General features: G+C 40.4%; 1 protein-coding gene and 1 non-coding gene across 4 annotated transcripts in view; one reads left to right on the forward strand and one right to left on the reverse strand.

Moving 5' to 3' along the window:
• Window positions 1-24,343, forward strand: part of STARD3NL (STARD3 N-terminal like) — a 60,198-nt gene extending 35,855 nt beyond the window's left edge. For all 3 annotated transcript variants that reach the window (XM_081536011.1, XM_081536010.1, XM_081536012.1), the window contains 7 exons: window positions 7,975-8,052; window positions 10,667-10,744; window positions 12,881-12,934; window positions 13,046-13,163; window positions 15,783-15,878; window positions 22,612-22,687; window positions 23,853-24,343. In XM_081536011.1, coding sequence (XP_081392137.1) covers window positions 7,975-8,052; window positions 10,667-10,744; window positions 12,881-12,934; window positions 13,046-13,163; window positions 15,783-15,878; window positions 22,612-22,670 — 483 coding nt within the window. In that variant the 3' untranslated portion in view covers window positions 22,671-22,687; window positions 23,853-24,343. The remainder of the gene's footprint in view (window positions 1-7,974; window positions 8,053-10,666; window positions 10,745-12,880; window positions 12,935-13,045; window positions 13,164-15,782; window positions 15,879-22,611; window positions 22,688-23,852) is intronic.
• On the reverse strand, window positions 11,328-11,399 carry TRNAC-GCA (transfer RNA cysteine (anticodon GCA)). The gene has a single exon. It is a non-coding gene; the product is annotated as a tRNA-Cys (tRNA).
• Window positions 24,344-27,870: the final 3,527 nt, after the last annotated feature.

Raw genomic sequence — 27,870 nt, forward strand, 5'->3', positions numbered from 1 at the left:
TTTCTGTGACATTATATGAATTGTTTCCAGAGGCAAAATTGTTTCTTATTTTTCTCATCATTTCTGTCTCACTTTCGTGAATTCCATCTTTCTTTCAAATGAGGCATTCTTGGTCTTTTCCAGTTGATTTGGACTTTCCTTGTTTTTTACTGTTATTGTTTAAAACAAACCTGGTTAGTTTAAAATGTATTTTATGGTTATGAAAGTTGAATTCATGGGGTTTTATTTTATAACAGGAGTTGGCAAACTGCAGTCTGAGAACCGAATTCAGGTGGCCTGGTTTTATAAATAAAGTTTTATTGGAACATAGCCCTGCCCATCTGTTTACATATTGTTTGTGGCTGACTTTCGTACTGAGTGGTTGAGTTGGTAGTTTTGACAAAGTCCATCTGGCCACAAAGGGAAAATTTTTTATCCCCTGGCCTTTTAAAGGAAAAAAAAAAGTGCTGGTCCTTGCTTCAAAAAATGTAGCATGCTTCTGGAATATGTTTTAATGTTATATCTACTTTCTAGTTCCTACATTTAAGATTTTTGCATGCACTTATTTTTCACCTTTTTTCAAAGAGACTATTTATTCATATTTTATCTAAAAGAAATCCTAGAGACATTTGGAGGTTTGTCTGTTTTGTCAGCTTTCTGTGGTTGTATTGCCAAATAATTGTCTAGACCAGTACTGTCCTTGTTCAGGCGCTCAGTCGTGTCTGACTCTTTGTGACCCCATGAACTGCAGCACACCAGGCTTCCCTGTCTTTCACTATCTCCTTGAGTTTGCCCAGACTCATGTGCATTGTGTCAGTGATGCCATCCAACCATCTCATCCTCTGTCGCCCCCTTCTCCTCTTGCCCTCAATCTTAACCAGCATCAGGGTCTTTTCCTATGTCCTAGTGAAATACAATGTAAGCCTTATATGTAATTTTAAGTTCTCTAGTTGCTACATTTCATAAAAGTAAAAATAAACAGGTGATAATCACTTTAGTAATATATTTTATTTACCCAATATGTCTGTTTTTTTGAAAACCTTGCCTTTGACTGTTTATATTTCTTATAAGCACATGGGTGAACTCTTTCAGAATGTTTTCCTCTCAGGCAAAAATTGTCCATTTCCTTTACTTTCAGCAATTCATTTATTTCAAAGAAATATTTGCTAAAGCCTGGGTAGCAATAGTTATTAGCTATTGTTTATTACTAAGAGGTTACTCTTTGCAGGCATGGTGCTAGGTGCTTTATAAGAAATTTATTAAAATATAGAAAATATGAAAGGATGCTGAGATTCCTGTTGGAAAATTATTTTTAATTTTGCCTCGTAATAGAGTCAGTGTCTTAATCTAAACTGATTAGCATTCTGATTCATACCAAGAATTTCTGTTTTAGATTTTAGACTCTTAATGGTTAACAACACTGGAGTCATTTAATTTCATCATAAATTCTAATAGAGGAATAAAGCTCTTTTTGAAGGCAGATATATACTTATATTAGAAAATAAAAAGCATTTTTTTAAGAAGAGGAAATTGGTTCCAGAATCAAGGTCATGTGCAACACAAATCTACTGTTAGGTTTCTGTTCACAGATTTTCCTTCTTTTAATCTAACTCTATGGGCGTGCCCTATTATTGTTTAAAGCCAGAGAAGCCAGCGATATGACAACAGTAATTTCAAGTGTCTCTTTTTACTATGTGTTGCATCAAAGAATGTATTTCAATTGATATATTTAAAAGAATAATGTATTTTCAAAACAAGCAGCTGTGGAATGAGAGATGAAAAAGAAACACATCTTTTAATAGGAAAGCTTAACAGTTTTAAGGACGCACACTTAACATTATTATAGTGATAGCACGAAATCAAGGCATTTGTTGGTTTGCCACTGATATGACCACACTGAGCGTGTTCAAGTAAGAGAAGCTGTGGCTTGGGGCTGTGGTGGGTCATGGGGTTACACTTCTCACTTCCCTCCTTCCTTACTGCTTTGAGGAAACTAGAATGGAAGTAAAGTAAGTGGGATGTGCCCTGTTTCATTCGTCATAAGGGACCTGTTTCCATCTGCATGCAACTTGTTATAAATGAAAAATAACCAGGCCTAGCAATTGAGAAATGTGTTTTTATCCTCACTTTTCCTCTGACTGCCAGTTTGCCGATTTGTAAAAAGATCATAAAAGAGTATATGATCTTTAAGATAGTATATCTTGACTTTCTTAGCGAGTTTATTTTTTTTTCTCTAAAGGCACATTTAATTTTCTATTCTGTTTGTTTAGAACTGTCAGTTCTGACCTGGATTTTTCATAACACGCTATACCATCCCTTTTCTTTTGTTGTCTGTTTCTGTAAACTTCTATAATCACTCAGGTCCATTGTTATTTTTACATGCTTATACATTTACTGAGTGCCAAGACATAGGATTCTGACTGAGGTGTTGCAGGCTCCACAAAAAGCTACAGGAGATTTAAAGTTAGCTGAGGAGATATAACAGGTATCTTATATTGCCTCCTTGTGTTAATCTTTAAAAGAGGAAAGAAACAGCATAAAGGGAACTTAGGCCTTCAAAGGAATATGGGGGCCCAGATATTCTAAGCAATCATAGCAAAATACTTTGACCAAAATACTTTGCCTTCATGTACAATTTCCAAGTTGGCCCCTTTCCTCCTGGCTCCAGGGAGCTGACTGGTGCCAACCCAGCCTGGAGCACATGGCTGGGCGAGCTGGAGCAACCTGAGAGCACCGTGGTTAATTTTCCTGCTCAAAGACCTTGGGGTGGCTGATTTCTTTGGGTCCAGTTGAAGGGATGGTTCTGGTTCTGTGTCAGACCTTTTGATACATGCCTGAGTAGACTGATTTCTCAAACTGGATCTAGAATTCACCATTGGCTTGGTTTGCCTGAAGATTCTATTTCTCTTTTCCCCTAGACTCAGACTGACAGGGTCAGAGATCAAAATGGCAGCAGAAGAGAAATCATTTTTCTTAGCTTTTGATACCTTGGTTGAGATTATAGATCAAGAAAGGCCATTATCAGTTGCTTATTGCCTGTCTTACTATGTTTTCCAACTGATGTATTAGAAAGGGCCAGGATGCTTCTGGTTTGCCTTGGAGCCATCATGACCAGCTCTGTGGCCTCAAGCAAGCCATTTAAGTTCTCTGAACCTTGGTTTCTCAGTCAGGTAACTAAGCTGATACTTGTCTTGCCTTCCTTGTGACTTCTTATGAGGATCAAATGATAAGATATATACCACAGCCACTTGGCAGTTATGAAGCTCTATATAACTATGGATTATGTAATTTACTGTTACCTAAAGTAAATTTTAGGGCTTCCCATGTTGTGCAGTGGTAAAGAATCTGCCTGCCAGTGCAGGAGATGCAACAGACATGGGTTTGATCCTTGCGTCAGGAAGAGCCCCTGCAGTAGTAAATGACAATCCATTTCAGTACTCTTGCCTGGAAAATTCCATGAACAGAGGAGGCTGTCAGGCCAGAGTCCATAGGGTCGCAGAGTTGGGACACGACTGAGCCCACACACACTAAAAGTAAGTTGTACCCAAAAACAGGAATAAGCAAGTTGCTTATTATTCTCTCATTACTGTTACACTTACGTTTCAGGTATTTATTATCCTACTGACTCTGATTTTATTATTTCACTGTCACTATGTTCTGTGGTTAAACTGTGATGACCAATGATAACAGAAATTCACTGGGAGAGTTCAGTGGATTGGAATTATCTAAGGAGTGAGTGGAAGAGATGAACTGAATTGTGTATGGGAGGAATTATGTGTGGGTAGAAGGAATTGGGGATAGAAGGATGATGTAGGATCACATGGTGGGACGAGTGGGGAGACAGTTTGGAGAAGGAGGTGAACAGAAGCACTGAGGCAAGAGTGTGCTTGTGTGTGTGTGTGTGTGCGAGTGTGTGTGTGTGTGTGTGTGTGTGTGTGTGTGTGTGTGTGTGTGTGTATGGTTTGCGGGGCGGACAGGGAAAATATTAGCCTGGCTATTAGCCTGGCTAGAAATAAGGTTCCCATAGGAAACAAAATTGCCTAGGTAAGTTGGTTCTAGACTATTGAAAATCTTAAAACAGCTACAGAGAAGTGTTGGACTTACTGCAGTTGTGAGCTGAGATAGATTCTAGAGCAGACTGGAAAACACAGTTTTGAGATCTTCCAGATGTTAGTGACTCATACTCCACATCACATCACGACTTACCTGCTGTGTCTGTTTGGATGCTTAACGTGACGTGCTCCCCAGTGACACACACATCTCTGCTTTCCTTCGCTTTGTTCTTTATCAGGAAACGATACCCAGATGCTCAGGCCAAAGGTTAAGACTCATCCTTGATTGATTTGCTTGGTTTATTTTGTCTTTCTCATGCCTCCTATCCTTAAAAGTAAGGCCTGTCAAATCCGTCTGCAAAACACACTCAAAACGTGACCTCTTCTTTCCATTTCTGTCATTCTCATCCTTGACCAAGCCAGCATTATCACTCATCCGAACCACTGCGCCCTGTCTGGGCCTGACCAGTCTACCCGCTTCCATGCTTGTGTGTGTGTTAGTCAGTCAGTAGTGTCTGACTCTTCGTGACCCCATGGACTGTAGCTCACCAGGCTCCTCTGTCCATAGGATTCTCCAGGCAAGAATACTGGAGTGGGTTGCCCTGCCCTTATCCAGGGGATCTTCCCAACCCAGGGATCGAACCTGGGTCTCCTGCTTTGCAAGCAAATTCTTTACCATTTGAGCCACCAGGGAAGTCCTGGATTCCACTCTTGCCCTCCCCAAATCCATTCTCCTGATAGAAGCCAGAGTGACTTTTAAAAGTAGAAAAAGTAGAAACATAGGTAACATTTTCTGTTTAAAACTTTTCATTGACCTATCAGAGCCCTTGAAATAAAATCCAAGGCACCCAAGAAGCCAACCGCAATTTCCTTTCCCACTCTTTGTTCCTGGCCCACCCAGGTCAGCCAGACTTCTATTCACAGAATAGAACAAGCTCTCTTCTGTCTTAGACCCATTCTTCTATATGAATTGGTTCATTTCCTTCATCTTGATGTAGATTTTGTTTTACTATGCTAGTATCAGTCATTTCAACTGATTTAATTCATTTAAATCAGTCACCAAGGGAAGATTTCCATGACCACCCACCACAAAGGAGTTATTCCACCACACCGTCCTGCTTCTGTCCTTTGTAGCACCAATTTTCTTTTTTCCTTTTCTTCTGATTTTCTTATGTGTCGTCTGTCTGCACTTGCTAGAATGTTAGTTCCACAAAGACATAGATATTCATTTGTTTACTGAAGTATTTCCTGTGTGTAGAATAGTCCTTGGCACTCACTAGGTGCTCAACAGATACTTGGTGAATGGATCAAGTTCATAGCAGTGGTTTGCAGATTAGGTTAAATTCCAGGCAGATTGATAGTAAGAACGTTAACTCAGAAGTTTTTGGAGGATCTCCATGGAAGGTTGTGGAAGTAGAAAAGAAACAGCTAACTTGAGAGACATACTAAAGGAAGAAATATAATGATTTGTTGATAAGCTGATTTTATCACCCCAGTATCCAAAGATGACTCTTAGGATTTCTAAGGACAGAATCTAGAATAACAGTACCAGTTCTGACAGAACCATGATTGGGAAGTGGGGTCCATGTGAAATTAAAGATGAATCTGTCTGGGACATCTTATACTAGAGGCCAAGATTTTGAAGTAATTTTGAGTGTAAGTTGGGGTTAGAGATGCAGATTTTACTCTATTTAAGTTCTTCTTTTGTGCACATGCTCAGTTGTGTCTGACTCTGCGACCCCATGGACTGTAGCCCACCAGACTCTGTCCATGGAATATTCCAGGCAAGAATACTGGAGTGGATTGCCATTTCCTACTCCAAGGGATCTTCCTGATCCATGTCTCTTGTGTCTCCTGCATTGGCAGTTGGATTCTTTACCATTGAGCCACTGGGGAAGCCCTTTCTCTGTTTAAAGGCAACATGAAATGACAGTTTATTTTAAAGTTTATGGATACTGAAGAGGACCTCTTTCTACTGGCTTGTTATTGCAGAACTGCATCAGCAGCTTTAATTCCTGTTCACTCAGCCAGGAGGGTTGGTTTCTGTGTGGTAGAGAATGCCTCTTTGCCATAGTCTACTTGGAATAATCATTTTTTAGAATATTTTGGATATTAAGTTTCCCTGGTCTGGAAAAACACAACAGTGATACTAGGTGCTTGGTTGGCTTTCAATTATTTCTCCTTGTTCCCAGGTTTTTAATTCTATTCATTGGTAAAGGCTTATATTCAGGTCTGTAGCTCATTTACACAAATTACACAGAAATCTAAGCCTCGTTAAGGATTTAAGGTACAAAATAGTGTTCGTTGTATATTCCATTTTTATAACAAGTACATTTGACCTTGGACAGTGCAGGGGAGGGGATATATTGTATAATCTATAGCCAGCCCTCCATATGCATGATTCCCCCGCACCCGTGGATTCAATCAACCATGGACTATGTAGGACTATAATATTTACTGTTGAAAAATAGCCACCTGTAAGTGAACCCATGCAGTTCAAATCCCTGTTGTTCAAGGGTCAACTGTACTTGAAAAGATATCTAAGCCAAGAGGATTCTTTCCTCGTGTCAACTTTTACTCTAAAACGACCGATTAGTAAATCGCAGTAAATCCCTGTTAGCTCAGCTGGTAAAGAAATCGGCTGCAGTGCAGGAGACCCCGGTTCAATTCCTGGGTTGAGAAGATCTGCTGGAGAAGGGATAGGCTACCTACTCCAGTATTCTTGGGCTTCTGTGGTGGATCAGATGGTAAAGTATCCACCTGCAATGCAGGAGACCTGGGTTCGATCCCTGGGTTGGGAAGATCCCCTGGAGGAGGGCATGGCAACCCACTCCAGTATTCTTGCCTAGAGAATCCCTATGGATAGAGGAGCCTGCCTGGTGGGCTACAGTCCATGGGGTTGCAAAGAGTCGGACACTACTGAGCAACTTTCACACACAGACACACACACACACGTAAATCGTACAAAGGTATTCCTTACTGACTTTTTCCCCTTTTTTCTTTCACCCAGATCTCTGGTTAATTGCCCTTTAATTTGTCCTCAGACAACTGCACCGGTTTGTCAGGACCAACAGTGTCTGTACTCCAGATGGGAAACTCGAATTTGCTATTGTACATCATGTTCCCTATTATCAGCTAATCACAGGTCCTCACAGTTATAGAGGGTCTGCTTGGGCCCTTTCTTAGCTGTCAGACAGATGTTCCTTTCTGATTTTTTTGTTTAAAAGAATACTACTTTTAAAAAAGTAGTATTCTTCGTAGTTTGATATGCAGAATTTTAAACTTGATCATTTAAAATTCATCTTGATAGAATTGGGAGAGGACAGAAAATTTATCATAATAGGTTTACTTTACATCATCTACTATGACTTTGTCACATATGATTGTAGGTCTAGCTTGGCCTTTATTTTGTTATCTATTCAAGAGTGCAGAATTTTAAAATGCTAGGAGCAAATAGGAACAACCAGGGAGATTTTTTACATTTCTCTTCTGTGTCATGATAACTGTTGTCATGGATGTTTGCTAAGCGATTATGGGACAACTTGGCCTTCCAAGACTTAAAATAGTGAAGAGTGATCAGAAAGTGAGAGGAAGCCTGGATAAATGTTAATTGTCTTCCATAAAAATACATGTTTGTATGATTGAATTCATTCTCTTACAAGAAACAAAAATCATGTTTAACATTTTGGTGTGCCAAAATACAAGCTACAAAAAGGCACTGTTCGCCATTATCTATTTGTTGAATTCAGAATTGAAGTGGGAAATGCCCTTCACCATTTTTCTGTTCAAAATATGAGGGTTCTTACATGTTATAAAATTTCTGGTTATTGTTCTCTGTCTTCTGAAGAAGATACAAAAGTGTTTGTAAAGCCTTACTTGTATGTTCTCCTGTTTCCTTTTCGCACATAACACTCTCATTTTCATTTCTTCCTGTCCTTCCCAGGTGAATGGAGGTATTGAGAACACGTTAGAGAAAGAGGTGGTGCGGTATGACTACTACTCTTCTTATTTTGATATATTTGTGAGTATTCTGTTGTATATTGCATTTCGGACATGATGAGACTAACCAAAAAGCATATTTCCTCTCAGTAGACCTCAGTTTCTATGTAATTCTTTTTTCCTCTTTTAAACATTATCTTTCCTTTACCTTTATCCTTGGTAAAGGACCATTCAGTGCTCCTGTTCTCTCTGGTCGTTTCAAGGAAAGAAAAGATTAATGAGAAATAAGGGAGCAAAGCAGAAGAAGTCATTCAGATTTTCCTTTATTCTTTCAAAAGTAGCTGAGATAGAAGCCATCAGCAGATGCTAAAAAGGAAAATTTACCTGTTAATATAATAACACAGTGAAAATGCCATTCCTTTTCTGTCTTGTGGTAGATTTCTGAGTGTATTTTTAATAATAATTCTGTTTCATTTTTCCATAATAGGAGTTTTTGAGAAAACTGATATATTGACAATCTGGGCAACATTAGTCAGTTGTAGAATTATATAGACGCAGTTATCTGTAGATGAGGTGTTCATTTTATTCAAAGGAATATTTGCAGTATCTTTCTAGGATACACTGTGACTTTGATTGGGTTTGATAGATCTCCATGGTATCTTTTTACAGGTGATAGTATGAATAAGTCAGGTCCTAGCATTGTGTTAGTATAGGCAATTAAAATTCCTTAAAAATTCCCCCAAATTCATCTTAACTATTCACTATCCTTAGAAGCTGTGTGTACAATGATTAAGACCCTTACAGTCAGAAAAACCTGGGTTTTATTCATAACACAGTCACTAATTGTATATCTTTGTATATATTAGGTCTAAACTTCAGTTTGCTCCTATGTGAAATGAAATCATCATAGTTCTGAAACATAAATAAAGTAATACCCAGAAAACACTTAGCCCAGTGAAAGGTATGTCTCAGAAGCTCAGAGATTTACCTCTAATCATTGTTATCATCATCATAAGTTTTGGTTGAGAATATTAATGATTATAGTTTCTAGTGGCTTTTGAACTGCTCTAAAAATTCTAGCTTTGTTTTGTTTTTCTGACTTACCCTGCTGAAGTGTGTAGCAGGAAAGAGATGAGATTCCCAGTAAATAGAGATCCAGGTTCCTTGTCATCACCCCCTTGCAATCTGAGTAGATTCCATTTTCATCTGTACAGTATGTTAGTGTTCCAATAAGATTGTTTTGAAAAAGTATTTGGCTGCCACAGAGTATTTGGAAAACCACCAATATTTTAATCTGCTTTTCCAGAGGAAGACATTGAGTCTCATGGGTCAGTGTCTTGACCTACCCCAAGTCACTGAACTTGTGGCAGAGCATGTTAGATCCTAAATCCCTTGATAATTTTTTTCTGTAAAGCTATTGACATGTAATAACAAAATTGACTTCTCTCTTTCCTTTTATTTCCTCTGATGAATTTCTCTTAAGTAGTCTGAGCCAGGAATTATTAGGAAGCCAAGTTAATCCTCTGGCCAGATCTCCAAGGGTTGTCTGAACTCTGCTTAGAGAGTTAATGATATTGGACAATTAGGTGGGACCTATTAGCTCAGCTTGGAAAGACTGTCACGCCTGGCCCTGAAAATAGGCACAGCCTCCAGGAAACCTTGGGATCTGGGAGACTTTGAGATAAAGGAATAAAGATTTATGCTTTTGCCAAGTCCAGAATGCAGAGATAGGAGTAGGATAAATAAAGAAATTAAATGGTTAGCACATTACTGGTAAACCCATTTTTAATGAAAGCCCAAATTAAAACAAATATAGCTGTAAACTTCATTTACATGAAAAGGACTTGAGTGAGGTCATACAGCCAGTGACAGCAATGAAGTTGTCAGCTTCTAGCCATTCAGCAGTTTTGATTAGTGAGGAACATTTGGCAGACCCCTACCCCAGGGCATTACTCAAGAGCCACCTGACTTCTTACTACTCAGAATAAGCATATTTTTCAAGTAAAATAGGTAAAATTTTATTCTATGTTTATTCCTTAGTAAATGAGAATTACTAAGACAATTGAAATAGTGGCTAAAGGCCTGATCTTTGAAATCAGGCTACCTAGGTTCAATCCTGGCTTCCTCACTAAGATTATGTGGCCTTGGACAGTTTCTATATCCATTGTAATGGTTGCTGACTCATGGAATTGCTGGGGTAGGGGATTATGTGGGAGAGTAATACACATAAAGCGTTTCACAAAAGTCCCTGAACCATGGTGAACAGTCAGAGGGCAGCTCCTGGGATTGCAGAACTCTAGCAACACCCCAGTAACTCAGAGCTTTCCAGCGGACTTCACTAACAACCCGTTATCAAAAGTGAGTGGAAAGGTACTTGGAGTGGAAAGTCAACTTTCAAAACATTGTCTCCAACCTTAAAAGGATATCAGAATCTATGTGGACTCAAATACAAAGGTATACGAAACACCTCACTATATATTCTTTTGTTAATAATGGGAAGTTAATTTGAGTCCCTGTCTACTCGATATTCCACAAATTCTAGAGCAGAGATCCCAAACTGGTCTATAGACCAGTACCCATCTGTGACAGTTTTCAACCAAATCAGAATAATGAAAACACTTTGGTGGGTTCTTCATAAAACTTGATGTATATCTTTGTGCATATTCCTGAAAACTTGTCTTTTTTTTTTAATATAGCTTTTGGCAGTTTTTCGATTTAAAGTGTTAATACTTGCATATGCGGTGTGCAGACTGCGCCATTGGTGGGCCATAGCGGTGAGTATGCCTGGTGAGTGGTTCCCCCCGCCAGTGCTGGTGGCCAAGGCCTGCTCACAAGAGGGCTGAGCTGGGGGCGCATGTGGTTTCCACCTGAGTTGAATCCCCCCAGCTTCTCCTGAATCCCGATAATTCACACCTCAGTAGGTTTCGTTCTCCAGGGCTTCTCTGCAGAGGTGATGAGTAACTAGCTTTATTGCTGTGGAAACTGAGACAAATGAGGAATCCAGGGGCCCAGCAGTGATTGTGGTCAAAGCACTAGCCCACCCTCTACCTCATTTTGCAAATGAGAGATGAGTTCAGTCCCTCTGTCTCAAAGCAGTTTGGACCATTTCCTCTTATGTTGAAACTTCTTGGTGATTTTTCGCCATTTGGTCTCTGCTGATTTTGATCCCTGCCTTCCTCCCTGTGTTACCCACCTCCCTCTAGTCTTAAAGGTAAAGAAAGAAAGTGAAAGTGAAGTCGCTCAGTCTTGTCCGACTCTTTGTGACACCATGGACTGTAGCCTACCAGGCTCCTCCGTCCATGGAATTTTCCAGGCAAGAGTACTGAAGTGGGTTGCCATTTCCTTCTCCAGGGGATCTTCCCAACCCAGGGATCGAACCCGGGTCTCCTGCATTGCAGGCAGACGCTTTACCATCTGAGCCACCAGGGAAGCCAAGTTCCCTTTTATTGCTGCCTTCAGATTTCTTGAAGGCAGTGGCATTTTTTACTCAGCTCCATTTCCTGGCATCCAGCCCAGAGCTTTGGCACAAGCTCTTCTCAATAAATATTCATTGGTTGAAAGAAGAATTATAAACAATTCTGCCTGAATTATTTTTGTCATTTCCATGGACCTCTGAACAGTCACCGTGTTGAGAGCTCTAAACAAGGCAGGTATATGGGGGAAGCTCCTCAGACTGGAAGACTTGGGCAGGACTAAACTGTGTGGGACCTTGGTCTGTGTGGGCCTGGCACGGGTTTGTCCAGCTGGGCATGGAGTTGTGTGCTGTCCTAAGAGGGCATCTGCCAGGTGCCTTGTCTACCTGGACCATCTCTTCTGAGCATCCACAGAACCCCTGGGCTGCTGTCAAACCATCCATCGGACTCCAAGCTCACATTTCATGGATGGAGGCCATCAGTTTCAGTCAGACTCAGCTCCCTTTCCTGAATGTACGCTATTGCTGATCCCAAACAGCTGTGATGGTTGTCGCTTGTCCATTTTCTCCAGCCATCCCAATTTGGGACATTCTGTTCAGTTTCCATGATGTGCACTGATATCTTTCAGAAAATCTGTCTCAACGTTTGTTTCGGAAAGTGGTTGACTGTGCAGTGAGTTTTAAGAAACCTTCCTCAATCTCTAGCCTGAAATTATCAAAGGGTCACTTTAAGCACATCCACTTTATTGTTTCTGATTCTTGTTCTAAAAACATTTACAGAGAGGGGGCCAGGCAGCTGGAAGGAGTCAGCTGGTTCTTGAAAAGCACTTAGTGTCAGCCTGTAAAATTAATTAGTATCAGAATGGAAGATGCCTCCTCTCCCAATCCTGGGGTGTCTATGTGTGTATGTATTAACATGTATATGTGCGTGTGTGTGTGTGTGTGTGTGTGTGTGTTGTGTTTTGCTAACAAAACTGACTCTGCAACTTTGTTAATAGTGACCAAGCATGACACCTGGTATTTCTTGACCTCCATCTTGTCAGTCAAGACTCCTGTTGGCATTCACTTTGGTTAGGTTTCTTATTGCTAGATATATTAGTTAGAGGATGAAGACACAAGGCCTAGGTCCTGTGGGAGTAATCTCTGGGCTTCCTGAGCCCTGGCAGAGCCCTGCCTTGCTTTCACTGGTCCCTTCTATGCAGATAGCGTCTTTACATGTTGTACCCTCCAGTGGACAAAATTGAGTTTCCCGACATACCAGCATGTGGGTGAAGGGAAGCCTCAAGCTGCCACACAGGGCATACGTGCCATGTGGAAGCCCTCTTTGCCCCCATCTGGTTTAGGGGACAGAGGTAAAATGAAATGGGTGGAAGCCAGGTGTGCCAGGGCCTTTTCAAGCATTACCTGATCCTGGCTCAGATGGTTCTCCTGCATGAGAGAGATGCCTTTACAGTGTCAGATATCTAATTTGAATGTTGCTGGATTATGTGTCTTTCAGTTGACAACCGCAGTGACCAGTGCCTTTTTATTAGCAAAAGTGATCCTCTCAAAGGTACGGCTTTCCACTTTTTCTGTGCCGTGACTGTCTGTACTGATGCCTTGTTCTCTAGAATGAGCTCATGGTAACTATGTTTGTCTCTCCTGGTCACGTCTGTTCTTCCAGCTTTTCTCACAAGGGGCTTTTGGCTATGTGCTGCCCATCATTTCCTTCATCCTTGCCTGGATTGAGACGTGGTTTCTGGACTTCAAAGTGTTACCTCAAGAGGCAGAAGAAGAAAACAGTAAGTTTCTCTCCGAGTTTACCTCCTGAGACTAGCGAGGTTAGGAGGAGGGGCTGCAGAGTTCTGACTTGTTTTTTTTAGTTTTTTAATTTTTATTGGAGTATAGTTGATTTACAATGTTTGTTAGTTTCACATGTACAACAAAGTGATTTAGTTGTTCATATACATATATTTATTCCTTTCCAGATTCTTTTCCCTTATAGAATATTACAGAGTATTAAATAGAGTTCCCTATGCTATACAGTAGGTCCTTGTTGATGATTTATCTTATAAATATTAGTGTATATATATAATCCCAACATCCTAATTCATCCCTTCTTCTCCCACCTTTCCCCTTTGGTAACCATAAGTTTGTTTTCTAAGTCTGTGAGTCCATTTCTGTTTTGTTAATGAGTTCATTTGTATTGATTTTTAGATTCCATGTATAAGTAATTATCATATTTATCTTGGCCTAACTTGTTTCACTTAGTATGATGATCCCTAGGTCCAGCCATGTTGCAGCAAATGGCATTATTTCATACTTCTTTTAAGGCTGAGTAATATTTCATTGTATATATGTACCATTCTTGTTTATCCATTCATCTGTCAGTGGACATTTAGGATGCTTCTATGTCCTGGCTGTTGTAAATAGTACTGCAGTGAACACTGGGCTGCGTGTATCTTTTTGAACTATGGTATTCTCCAGATATATGCCCAGGAGTGGGATTACTGGATCACATGGTAGCTTTATTTTTAGTTTTTTATACTCCATACTGTTCTCCATCGTGGCTGGGACAATTTACATTCCCACCAAAAGTGTAGGAGGGTTCAGAGATCTGGCTTTGCATGGAGCTGTGGGTGGAGTTAGGCAGATCTGGGGTCTGTACCCTGCAGGCTGCAGGAGATATTGTGGGAAGAGTTGGATGAAGGGAAAGGAACAGGAACAGGGACAGGATGTGGCCCCTCGCTCCAGCTGTTAGGGCAGACTTCCCTGGAAGGAAGTGTGAATACTGGTGGAAAAGACATTCTAGCAGCAACAACAGTAGCCAACGCCTCCTTCTCCTCAGACAGGTTGACCTTTTCTCCCTGTTGATAATAGCTAGAGGTCACGGAGCATTTGGTGCCAAGGTAGCAGTTCTACATAGAAGTTCTTGATTCTCCAGAGCCTCCTATCACTGTCCATCCCACAGGTGGTGCCTTTGGGCTGCCATGTGAATAACTGAGCGCCTGCAGGGGGACTGTTGATGGGTTGCTGATGGAGATGGAAGGGAGAGGAGGAAGTTAGCCAGCCAGAGAAATGTTCACCCGTCTCAGGCTTTCCATCCTCCTCTGAGTAGAGGGTGAGAGCTGGCAATGTGTGGTCATGAATCCTGTTAAAGTTGTTATCATCTCCTTGTGTGGCTTTGAGCATCACAGCATGTTCACTGGGAGATCCAAATGATTGAACTTTAGACTGAATTATTGGGCTGGAATTCTTCTCTGCATGATGGCCTTCGTGGAACCACACATATTCCACCTGTCCCCTTAGACACATATAATCAAAGTTCAAAGCAGAGACTCAGACAATTGTAAGACTTGCTGTTTTTATGTTCTCTGAATCATCTGGCTGGATTTGCCCCACCTAATAGGCAAAAAAAAAAAAAAAATTCTATGTCTTACAGAAAGTTAAACATGATTATAACCTCAAGATATAGTAGAAGGAAAAATAACCTTGTAAGTGGTTTTATTTTTCAAAAGTTCATATACAAAGAAGAAATCAGTGAGAAAAGAATTATCATTCAAGAATAGATTTTAAAACACATTAATCAGACTAAGATCCATCTTCTATCCTGTGCCCTCTGTTCTTTTATGAAACTGTATTGTGGAAAAGGGACAAGTAAAGCTAAATGAAGCCACTTGTTAAAAAGTTGTAAATAGAGGAATTCCCTGGTAGTTCAGTGGTTAGGACTCTGGGCTTCCACTACAGGGAGTGTGGGTTCAAACCCTGGTAAGGGAACTAAGATCCCTCGTGCTGCCAGGCCTGGCCAAAAGTAAAAAAATAAAAATTGTTTAAGTTGTATATAAACATCAAACTGAACTTTAGTGAAAGTATGTCAACTGTTCGTATGACTGAGGCTTGCAATCCTATGTGAGTAAACTAAAGTAACTAATAAAGCAAAACACATAATTAGTGAAAACATTGAAAACAGCATTTATTTTCACTGTAACCAATATTACATGTACACCTGGCTCCTGCTGTTTGGCCTGGTGCTTCTTCCAGCTTTATCTCAGTGTAACTCAGCTTCAGCCAGAAGAATGCATTGTTGACAGCCTCTCTGCTAGTGTTTTTTTGCTTTTATGCTGGCATTTCTCTAACCAGATGTAGACTGGAGGCCATTTGTACAAGATCATGAGTTCTTTTTTTTTGGTTTGGCTGTGTGCTTTGGTTTTGATGTTGTTGATTTCTATAGGGAAGTAGGTATTTCCAGATGCAAAGATTCTATTAACACTTAGTTTTTGGTTGAAAGATTTTTCAAAGTACCCTTTCCTACTAAGAGTTTTAAAAATGTAATAATAACACTGTTTTATTTTGGTTAACCTGGCCACAAAGCTACCAGAACAGTGACATCATTCCCAGCATCTGAATTTCTTCTCTTCCAGGACTCTTGATAGTTCAGGATGCCTCGGAGAGGGCGGCGCTGATACCTGGGGGTCTTTCTGATGGTCAGTTTTATTCTCCTCCTGAATCTGAAGCAGGTAGAATATTTGATTTATCATTTATGTTTTTGTCTATCATTCAGAAGCTTTCCCCCCTCACCTCACCTCCTCTACTTCTCAATACTCTTAGCAAACATTTAACATACCAGACATTTAGGATATGAATATAAATAAGACGTGGTCTTGATGTACAACCCATGATGAGATACAGAGATGTAAAAATAAACTGATAGAGGGCCTTACGCACTAATATGTGGACAGGCGAGAGGCTTGATGCTCTCTGTTATCTGTCATCCCCTGACTGACCTTCCTCCAGAATCCCCCATGTCTGAGAGCACCACCCACCCAGTTGCCCATGTCAGAAACCAGAGCCTCACTGGGGACTCTGCCCCCTTACCTGTGGCTCCCAGCCCATCGTTCACCATGTCATTTTGATCCTCTTTGTTGCTACCTCCTTGATTTCATTTAAATTTTCATCACTTCTGTTTCTGCAACAGCCTCTTCCTCAGTTGCCTTCTCCCAACCAGCCATAATAATACCATGTTAGATAGAATGACTACATTGTTCTGAGGGTTCCTCATAACCTCTCTAAGGAGGTTAAAGTCTCATTATTCCTGTTTTAGAGATCAGCAAGTTGGGGCACAGAGAGGTGAGATAGTTCATCCAGTATTACACAAAGAGTAAGAAGGTGGAGCTTGGACTTGAACCCTAGCTCCAGGGCTAGCTAGCATCTATGATCACAGCAAATATATGCAAATTTTATATATTTTTCAATATTAGCAAAATTGACCATGTTATTATTCCCTTACCTAAAAGCCTTCAGTGACACAAAAGATTAAGGAAGTGATTGGATCCTAAGCCTGGCAGAAAGCACCTGTATCCACCCTTACCCATGGTCCAAACTCTCCTCTCATTATGCTCCTGTGTGCCATTCTTAGATTTCTGAAAATACACCAGAGCCCCCAAGCCATTGTGCATCTTGCTTGTTCTATCCTTGACATACCTCTGTGGTCCTAGTGTCCACTCAGATGTTGAGAAGCTTTCTTGCTAACCCCAACTGCACCATGTCCCCTGACTGCCATCAGTTGTAGGTAGGGCATCTTTTGCCTCATGTTCTGTAAGATCCCTTCCACAGCACTGTCATCCTGTGTTGACTGCACTGACTTTGGCAGTGACTTGGCCTGTTTCTATTATTAGGATGTAAACTTGAGTTAGAGACTACATTATTTTATTCTCACATTACACATAGTAAATATTTTAAACACACACACACACACACACACACACACACACAATAGAGTAAAACAAACTCTGTTTCTATTATTAGGATGTAAACTTGAGTTAGAGACTACATTATTTTATTCTCACATTACACATAGTAAATATTTTAAACACACACACACACACACACACACACACACACACACACACAATAGAGTAAAACAAACTCCAGGCAGAAAAAGCCATGTGAAGATCAAGGACATCATATTGTGACATAGGGAGTCAGGGGAACTTGAAGTAACTTGATATTCTGGACTGTTGGTGTTGAATTTAAAAGCAATATAAAAGAAAATCATAGGGCTTCCCTTGTGGTCTAGTGATTAAGAATCTGCCTTGCAATGCAAGGGACACTGGTTTGGTCCCTGGTCCAGGAAGATCCAACATGCCACAGAGCAACTAAGCCTGTGTGCCACAACTGCTGAGCCTGAACTCTAAAGCCCGGGAGCTGCAACTGCTGAGTCCATGCATTGCATCTACTGAAGCCTGTGCACCTAGAGCCTGTACTCTGCAACAAAAGAAGCCACTGCAATGAGAAGCTCATGTACCTCAAAAAATAGTAAAGCCTGCAGGTAGCAACAAAGACCTAGCCCAGCTAAAAAATAAATAAGTAAATATTAAAAAAAAAAAAAAAAAAATCATAGAGTCAGATGAAATAAAGATATGATTGAGCAGAAAAGCTGTTTCTCAGTCAGCAGACACTAGGATGAGTATTAAACTTTTCATTACCTCGTTATAAGGGTGATTTCCTTGAGATTTTTGTATGTCAGAGGACTCGTTCTTTTTTTTTTTTTTGAAGTTTACATTATAGTTCATGATTTTGTGTACCTTTTTCCTGAGACTAATAGAATTTCTCAGCACCTATGTGTACTTTTTTTTTGAATCAGAAGTTCAGAACAGCAGGATAATAATGTGAAGAATACCTGCTCAGGCATTTTTCATCAAGGAAGCCATGGGCTTCCTCCTTTGTCTTTTACCACCGCCTAGTGGCAGTTGATAGCATTACCACGTCATAGAATTATGAAGCTAAACAAAAACAACACTGAAAGCATTCCACTGGGTGGCTGCATTGTTTAAGACAAAGACCAACCCTATATGCGAGACAGAATAAGAGACACAGATGCATAGAACAGTCTTATGGACTCTGAGGGAGAAGGTGAGGGTGGGACGTTCTGAGAGAATAGCATTGAAACATGTATATTATCATATGTGAAACAGAACACCATTCCGGGTTTGATGCATGAGACAAATGCTCAGGGCTGGGGCAATGGGATGACCCAGAGGGATGGGATGGGGAGGGAGGTGGGAGGGGGGTTCAGGATGGGGAACACATGTAAACCCATGGCTGATTCATGTCAATGTAAGGCAAAAACCACTACAATATTGTAAAGTAATTAGCCCCCAACTAAAATAAATAAATTTATTAAAAAAAAAAAGACAAAGACCAGATTAGTAGTGGGCAGAGGAGTGTTCAAGGTGACTTACTTTACTGTATATTCTCATTGTCTGTGTTCAGTTTAGGAAAGAATTGAGATTAAAAACTATTCTTGGAATTAATGTGCCCAGAAAAGATTTTACTCTAAAGCTTTCTTGTTAGGTCAGTGGAAAAATATTAAATCGTTTTCAGCAGCAGAAGTTATAAGCTTTTTATCCTAGTACCCTGCTGATTGGCCCCTAATCATTAAGAGGACAGCTGGGGCCTGCCTTCAATTTAAGTCCGAATTTGGCAATAGTTCAGTTCAGTTCAGTCGCTCAGTCATGTCCGACCCTTTGCGACCCCATGAATCGCAGCACACCAGGCCTCCCTGTCCATCACCAACTCCTGGAGTCTACCCAAGCCCATGCCCATCGAGTCGGTGATGCCATCCAGCCATCTCATCCTCTGTCGTCCCCTTCTCCTCCTGCCCCCAATCCTTCCCAGCATTAGGATCTTTTCCAATGAGTCAACTCTTCGCATGAAGTGGCCAAAGTATTGGAGTTTCAGCCTCAACATAGTCCTTCCAATGAACACCCAGGACTGATCTCCTTTAGGATGGACTGGTTGGATCTCCTTGCAGTCCAAGGGACTCTCAAGAGTCTTCTCCAACACATGTGTACACTCATGATGTACACACGATTGAGCGACTGAACTGAACTGGGGCCTGCCTTGCCCCTTCTTGTCTGTCTTTCTCTAGTACCAAGTTGAGTGCCTGGTACATAGTAAACTTAGAACTTTTGAAGGAATGAATAAAGAGAGGAAGAAAGAAATTGGAGACACCAGAAATTTAAATATTAGCATTTTTCCTTGTAAAGGAATGGCTTGAATTTTAGAGTCACAGAGCCTTGGGAAGTTAGCACATTTTAGTGGATGTATTTTAAAGGATATAAGGTGGTTTGTTTGCAGATTTCCTTGCTGCTTTAGCCATATCCTGTTTGTCTGTGTATTAAGTTGAAAGAATGAGGAAGCCCAGTTATCTCTCAGATGGTTGGGTTGAAGTTCTTATGTGCTCAGATAATGTAAATGAACCAGTTGTGATGTTGGATAAAAGGTAATTTATCATGTCCTGAATCATTGAACGGTTGACTTAAAGAATAACTCAGTTGCATTCTGTCATCTGTGCTAAACACGTCTAGATGAAGGCACTAAAAATTTAATTTGACAGCATCCATGCTGGTGTGGGCTGTCTTTGAAATTATGTCCCCTGTGGTGTGGCTGCTGATGTGTCTTCTCAATTGTTATTGTTAATTCTTTCATTTTTAAGCCTGAGTTCTTAGGAGTTACCTTTGTGTCCACATAGCATAGTGCTAACCAGTGATTGCACAGGTTTTGTGATCAATCACCTTGGTTAAGACTTGCATCCTTGGCCAGATGGCCATTTGTATGTATTGGATAGCACATTTGAATTTCAGGTCTTTTTGAGTCTTCTTCCGCTTGTGCTTTTTACTGAATATTTTTGCATCTCCTCTGCACATGTTTACAGCCTCATAGTCGCCTGGTCTAGCATGGTTTCTCTTGGGTTTCCGTTGAGTTTGCACACAGCTTCAGGCAAGCATATGCTCGCTGCAGCCTTGACCATCACCTCAAACCAGCAGAGACTCTGGGCCTTATGCTCACACACCACTGTTGCACTATTGCATTACTCCTCACCTCAAATGAAAGGAGCTCCTTCAACTGTGTAAATCTGCTTCCAGTCCTCACAGCCTGCCATACTCGGAAGAACCTTCATACCATGAAGCTGAGTGATGGGAGGTGGGGGAACAATATTGTTCTCTCAGTTCTGCAGTTTTTCAAGCACTTCTCACAAAGTTTCAAGCCTTAGATTGCCTCCCTAGCACTGAATTTGCTGTTTGGTTCATTAGTTTTTATAGTCACTTTTCAGAGAAGACTGGTTGAACTTGTTCTTTGACAATAGCCAGAACACCTTAGTAGCTTTCACTTTGAGATTAGGGAAAGCATATGTATTATTGTGTTTTAAAAATTTGACTTTATTTAGGACTTCCCAATAGTTCTAAAGCATGTCAGTTTTTTGTGGCTTGAATGCCGTTATCTTCACAGGTGGAAAGTAAGCCCGGAAACAGGAAGATTCCATGTGACCACCTTCCTTAGACTCCTTGCCAAGTGAGATGGCAGTTAAACCACCCCGGAGTCTCTAAGATTTCTGGCAGTGTAATAAGCTGGGAAGTGAAGCCTTCCTGCCACTGTATCTTTATGTATTTGTTTTACCACAAGCCTAATCTGAACGACATGACATTTGTGAGGTTTAGGTATGGCACACAGACTTTTCTTAATCTTCGGGGGTTCATTCTTCTGTGCCAGATTTGTTCTTGGCTATAATCCAGGCAGATGTTCTCCAAAAGGTGCCCTTTTTTAAAAAAATAAAATTATTGGAATATAGTTGATTTACAATGTGGTGTTAGTTTCAGTTGTATAGCAAAGTGCATCAGTTACACACATACGTAATATCCACTGATTTTAAGATTCTTTTCCCTTATACGTCATTATAGAGTATTGAGTAGAGTTCTGTGTGCTATACAGTAGGTCCTTATAAGTTATCTATTTTGTATATACTGCTGTGTCTGTGTCAGTCCCACTCTCCCCGTTTATCCTGCCCCCCAGTTTCCCTCCTGGTCAAAGTGCCCTTTTTGAACTGTATTATCTGATAAGATGAAGTGACAGTGAGGCAGGCTGCTCTTGTAGGCGAGTGGGTGACATCCTAACCTGTCCCCTTGGTCTCCTCACCACCGTCTTTAGTTTCCTTCCCTAAGTATGAGAGGAATGTGTAATTGCTATAAAAATGTGAAAAGAACAAAAGTAGAAGATAACTCTCCTTCAAACTATTCAGCAATGTTAGTATTGACAGTTTGTTTCTTTCTACTTTTGTGTTTGTAATTTACATAATGTGTGTTGGCTATACTGTCTATATTATTTATACCCTTTTTAAAAAGTTATAAAGTCGCTTTAAGTGTATTGTAGAAATTTTGGAATATCCAGAAATGTACATAAGTCACCTGGTCTTTTTTTTTTTTTCCTAGTCTTACTGATTCATGCTAGTATATAAAGTTTATAAGTTTTTATCAAATATGATCTTATACTGTATTTCTTGTTATATATTTGCTTTTACTTTTATTTCCTATTCATTTCCCATGTTGTTATATACTATAGAATTATATTTCCATGAAATGAAAGATACTTCATGGAAATATAATCATTAATAATTTTCTACACTCAGACATTAGATTTTTCTTTTCATTTTTAGAGGGAAAATCTCATAATGGAAAAAAGTGTTATTTCCTCAAGGATATATCCTAAGGATATCATCCCAGAGTAATGACTGGGTCAAATTCAAGAACAGTAGAAGGTAGGGGCTTCCCTGGTGGTCCAGTGATTAAGACTCCGTGCTTCCAGTGTAGAGGGCATGGATTCGGTCCCTGGTCAGGGAACTAAGATCCCACATCCTCAATGTGGTGGCCAAAAAATGAATAAAAATAATAATTGAAAAATAAAGTATGTTCTCAAAAGAAACAATAATAGAAGGCTCATGCAACATTGACTCAGAATGGTTGTAACTATGGTTGCTGAAATAGCACACAGTGGTGACTATCAGCTTCCCCCATACTTTAGACTCCCTCTCTCACTCACTGAATACAGCCATTTTTTAAATATGTATATTAAATTATTTATACCAAAGAGATTTTCACTTGAAAACCAGGTAAGCTTTTCAGCAAAGAAGCAGACGAGGAGGAGCAGTGGATAGCAGTTCTTGGTCTATATGAATATTTTTAGAAGAACGTACATGAAATCCATTGGACAGATTAGTGTGAATGATATTTAAAGGTTTTCCTTCTACAAGACATAATGTAAAAATATTTTACAGTTTCATTGACTTAAATCTCTTGTGGATTGAGCACATGTAGCCCTCATTTAAAATTTTATGCACATATATTATAATGTTAAATTATTTGTTACTGTAATTGAATGTGGTACTTTTTCTCCTTCCCCTTCTCTACCATCTAGGATCTGAAAATGAAGCTGAAGAAAAGCAGGACAGTGAAAAACCACTTTTAGAACTATGAGTAAGACTTCTGTTAAAGTAAGTCTTTGAAAATAAAACTGTAACAGTGAAGTAGTTAAATATGGAGCCTTCCTTCAAGTAGATTCAAAGTTAAATTCAGAAAATATGAGAGTGATTATAGTTATATTTCTAATGAGAATTTGTCAGGCACATTTTCTTATGTAAAATCTCTTAACATTTTCTGGGTATAAATTGGTGAAGGATGAAAACTACGTCAGAGTCCCACATTTCTGAATAAGGATGACTTAGTTCGTTTTGTTTACTGTAGCCAGAATGTCTCCATGTCACGCATGATTTAATTACAAACCCTATCTTCTGAGGGCAGCAAGGACAGCAGTCCCGGAAGGTGGTACTGTCCTTGTCTCCACTTACACGGAGGCAGAGAGACTGAGGGTGAGTGACTGGTCCAGGGTCCCACAGCTGGCAGGGGCAGAGGGCAGACGCAGGTGCCCCGTCTGTACCAGCATCCACTCTGGTCTGCACAGGATGGTCATCTTTGGAGTGTGCTGGAGCTTCTGAGATGACAGGTGTGGTCCAGTCACAGCAGTCGGGCTCCACCTGCCTCCGGTTTGGGGCACATTGTTCAGTCCCTTCAAATCGTCAAAGGAAACATTTCAACCTCACAAATATGAGCAAATCAACAGTCAATTGTAAAAGCTGTATTTCTGCTTAATTATTTAACCACAGAAGGGAAAGACTAGATCTTAAAACTTCATCTGATAAGAAAAAAAAATCTGTAACTATGTATAGTGAAGGATGTTAACTTATGTAGACTTATTGTGGTGATCATTTCAAAATGTATACAAATATAGTCATTATGTGATATAACTTAAACTAATAAAATGTTATTTATCAATTATATCTCAATAAAAAATGATGAAATAAAATTTTAAAGCAGGAAAAAGTAGTGCACTGATTCATAGAAGGTGGGCAGTTGGCATAGAGTCAGATAGGCTGGCAGAGGCAGCCGGAGTCCTGGTATTGAAGGTCCTGCATCAGTGATATCCACTGTGCTTTGGGCCCTTTTCCTACAGACATAAGACAAAATTGTGAGCCTCTGAATAGTAGATCCTTTTCTAAAAGGCTTTAAGTTCTCGTGTTGCCCTACCCATGCTTTTTCAAGTGTAGCATTTTGCCTTGTACACTGCATCTCAAACATTGTTGTGTTCTCTCTTCTTCTAAGTGTGAAAAACCTTCATTGAAAGTCACCAGAAAGAAAAAGGAACTGGAGATGGGGTCTCCCTATTGAAGGTTGAAATGGTGACATCCACTGCTGACATTACTGAACGGCTAATAAAGAATTTATTTATTGTAATACCTCACAGACATGGTACCATACCCACATCCATTTATGTCGCCTGTCTGTGGCTGGTAAGATAATGTCGTGGTCCACCCTATATTCAGTAAGACTGGATCATATCTGTCAATGAATAGTTGCAGAAAGTCTTGTGCTGTGTTCCTAATCAAAGAGACTTCTTAATATATTGGAATAACACTTTTTTAGTATGCAAAATATCTTTTTATTTTGATTTGCAGAATGGAATTGTTTTGTCTCATGTTTCGATTTTCTTTTGTATTTCTTTTTTAACTCCCTACATTTCCCTTATGTTTTTTAACTCATTCACATGCGCTATTTGTACAATTTTAAAAGGTAATAAAATCCAACATATCAAATGATTAGTTTTATTTTTCCTGTTTGCATTATGTATTTGGCCTAAAGTGTTGGAATTACAAAAGGGGAACCTGAGGGATTGTGAATACATATAGAAGGTCACCAGAGCTAGAATCTTTCTCTTAGAAGTATGATCTAAAATAGTCTGAATACCCTTCTTTCAACCCTTTCTATGAAATTATTTCCCCTTGTGTTTAGTTAGCTTGAATCAAAATGAACTCAATTCTATTGTGAGCTGTTTTTCTTAAAAAGAAATATTCAACTCAGTGCTTCATGGGAAGCAGCATGTCTCTCGGTTTCCTGTCATTATTCATTATGACATTTAAGAACAGAAGTGCAGCTGGAGCTCCCTGGGAGCCTGGGGCCTCACCAGAAGGAGCACCTCACGTGGAGAAAGGGGGAGCTCCAGGGTCGGGGTGTGGACTAAAACCTCAAGACTTCAATGGTGTCGTCACAGTGAGAACGTCCTGTCCCAGGAGTGGACCCGCGTCTACACCATGACCACAACGGGGCCTGAGCCGGACATCAGTGTGTGACTTTAACCTAGGAAGGAGCTCTCCCCCTACGCTCAGGCTGGACTAGTAGGACGTGGCCAGTTGTCCTGGGAGGGCAGGGACCCCAGATGTTGGCTCTCAGAGAAAAGACAAGAGGAAGGAAGGATGTGACTTGACTGTGCTGCAAGTTCAGACTGTGAGAGCTGAAGCCTTGACCTCAGTCATAGAGCCCTGCTTCCCCCTGGAGCTGGATGGATGGAGTGCAGGGCCTGGACCCCTGCTCTGGACCTGCTGGGTGGGGAGGGGGGCCACCTGCTCTTCATGCTCATGTTGCTGAGCAGCCCTCTGCTATTTACCCATCAGACTGTCATCTGATTTACCATCTGGAAAGCCTTGCTGAGATTGACTCTGAAGTCATTTTGTCCCTTTAGGGGGCTTGAGTGACTCAGTATATATGATACTCAATTGCACAGCTCGGTGACCCCAGAGCCTTCTGTATCTCGTTTCTCATGAGGGAGAGAGCACATCCCTGATGCCCGCATCTGCAGTCTTTCCATGTTACTGGGTTCGGGGATCAGGTCTCATGTCACCCAGTCTACACTGAGAAAATAAAACCAAGACATATCAGCCTCACGGATCATGGAAGAGCACAGGTGGTTGGTGGAAGGAGTCCTGTGTTCCAAGGAGTCCTGTCTGCCCTTTCCTTCAGGGTCTTGAGGTGCAGCATTTGGCCATCCTGAGCATAAGGTTCCCAACTCACAGAGGAGCTCATTGGATGAAGTCTGTCTATAAAAGTGGGGAACCTGAACCCCCAGCCCAGAGTATGTGTGATAACAATCGCAAGAGTGTGTAGAAGGACCTTTTATTCCATTAGCTGTGACCCTTTGAAAGTGAGCAAAGTTGGTTGTGGTTTAACTGTTCTCATTTTTTTGTGACACCCCAGCTACACTTTGCAGAGACCCAGCCAGTCAAGGCCAGTTTGACTGTGACCTTTTTCCAGGAATCAATCACACTTGACAGAGCACGTGAACAAAATTGAAACCTGAGAGGGTGAAACCCCACCAACCACACCAGTGCCCTCCTGCTGCCCCTCAGGCTGTCTCCCCACCCCCACTGCCCTCCCTTCTCTGCACCTCCCAGGCCACAGCTGCCCAGGGTGAGAGAGGCAGGAAGTTGCTGAGAAGTTGGAAACTACCCAGCACTGCCCTCAGGGCCCCAGCAGGGAAATCAGCTGCACAAAACTTTCGTTGATTTGCAGTTTTTCCATCTTGCCTTCTATGCTTTCCCAATGTAGAAATAGTTTCAGATAGCTAAGAGGAGGGCCAGGTATTTGAGCTAAAGACACCGGATCACATTCTTCAAAACCAAGAAGACTACACTAGATTTATTCCTTCTTGTACCTGGTTGCTCTTCTTTTGTTTCCAGCTCTGAACTTCTATTTGGTTTTCAAAAGAACTGGTTTCAGGGAAGCTGAAGCAGGTTGTAAGCAAACAAACAAAAAACACCTTCCCAATTTTAAAGGAGACATGTTTTTTCTAATACACAAAAAGGATTTTCAAATCACTTATTTTTTTCACCCACACACCATGCAGTGAACTTTTTGTTTTGTCTGTACCTATAGAAATAGACACATGTATAAATAAGCATTGTTATAATATGTGTTACTATTATTACTGGATAGAAAAAGTGATCAAAGGATATGGATAAATATTGCAGAGGACAGGAAATCTGAATTGACTTTAAATATGTAAAGAGATGCTTATCCTCACTCACAGAAAGAGAAAAGCAAATTAAAACCACAATGAGATAAATGAGATATTATTTTTCACCTGACAGATCAGCGAAATCCCGTCCTACGACATCAGTCTCCCGGCCTTCACCTACATTGTGGTATAGGTGCAGGTTGGTGCTGTGTCCATCACAGCCCATCCTAAAGGAAATCAACCCTGAATATTCATTGGAAATACTGATGCTGAAGCTGAAACTCCAATACTGTGGCCACCTGATGCAAAGAACTGACCCAGTGGAAAAGACGCTGATGCTGGGAAAGATTAAGGGCAAGAGGCTGAAGGGGGCGACAGAGGATGAGATGGTTGGATGACATCACTGACTCAATGGACATGAGTTTGAGCAAGCTCAGGGAGATAGTGATGGACAGAGAAGCCTGGGGTGCTGCAGTTCTTGGGGTTGCAAAGAGTTGGACACAATTGAGCAACTGAATAACAGCAACCATCATGGGCAAGTTGGCCATTGCTGTCAAAATGACCAAATACACATAGTCAAAATAACACAAAACAGTTATAATTTCAACATTTTTTGTAATAGCGAAAGAGTGGAAAAAAGTCAATAATATATCACAGGGGAAGTTTGTCAAATATTGTATATTCACCAGTGAAATATCACAGAGCTTTCTATGAGTCCCTAGAGACTGACATAAAAGAACCCTATGCTGTGTAAGTGCAAAGAATTGCAGAATAATGTATATTGTTTCCTCCCTTTGTGTGTGAAGCAGGAAATTAGAGTATGTATTCATGCATATACATTTGTGTTTTATCTATTTACTATTTGTATGTTCATTTGAATTTGCTAAATAAATAAAAGCTAGAATGATGCAGAGGAAATGGAAGTGTAACCTGTAAGAGGTAGGGAGGTACATAACAGTGGTTGAAGCAAGATATCTTAATGCCGTTTTTAGTGTTTTGATTGATTTTGATTTATGTGATGGTATAATGTAATGATTTTACTGGGGTTTCCTAGGCATAATAGTTTTCAAGTACACTTCTTAATTTTCCTTTTCTTTAAATAACATACATTTTGGGGGAAGATGCATAGTAGTCTGTCATATGACATCCTTTATTTTTTAGTTTCTAATTGGGCATTTGGATTAATTTGAGTTTCTATAAATGGTGCGATAGTGAACCAACATCTTGGCACCTAGATCTTAGTACATACATTTTATTTCCTTAGGAAATTGATGTGTCAGTGGTCAGAACACTTTCCAGGGAAGCAAGTTCTACACTATAATGAGCCCTATG

Source organism: Giraffa tippelskirchi, chromosome 10, assembly GCF_054371585.1.
Source record: "Giraffa tippelskirchi isolate mGirTip1 chromosome 10, T2T-mGirTip1v1.2.pri, whole genome shotgun sequence".
NCBI classification, from domain to species: Eukaryota; Metazoa; Chordata; class Mammalia; order Artiodactyla; family Giraffidae; genus Giraffa; species Giraffa tippelskirchi.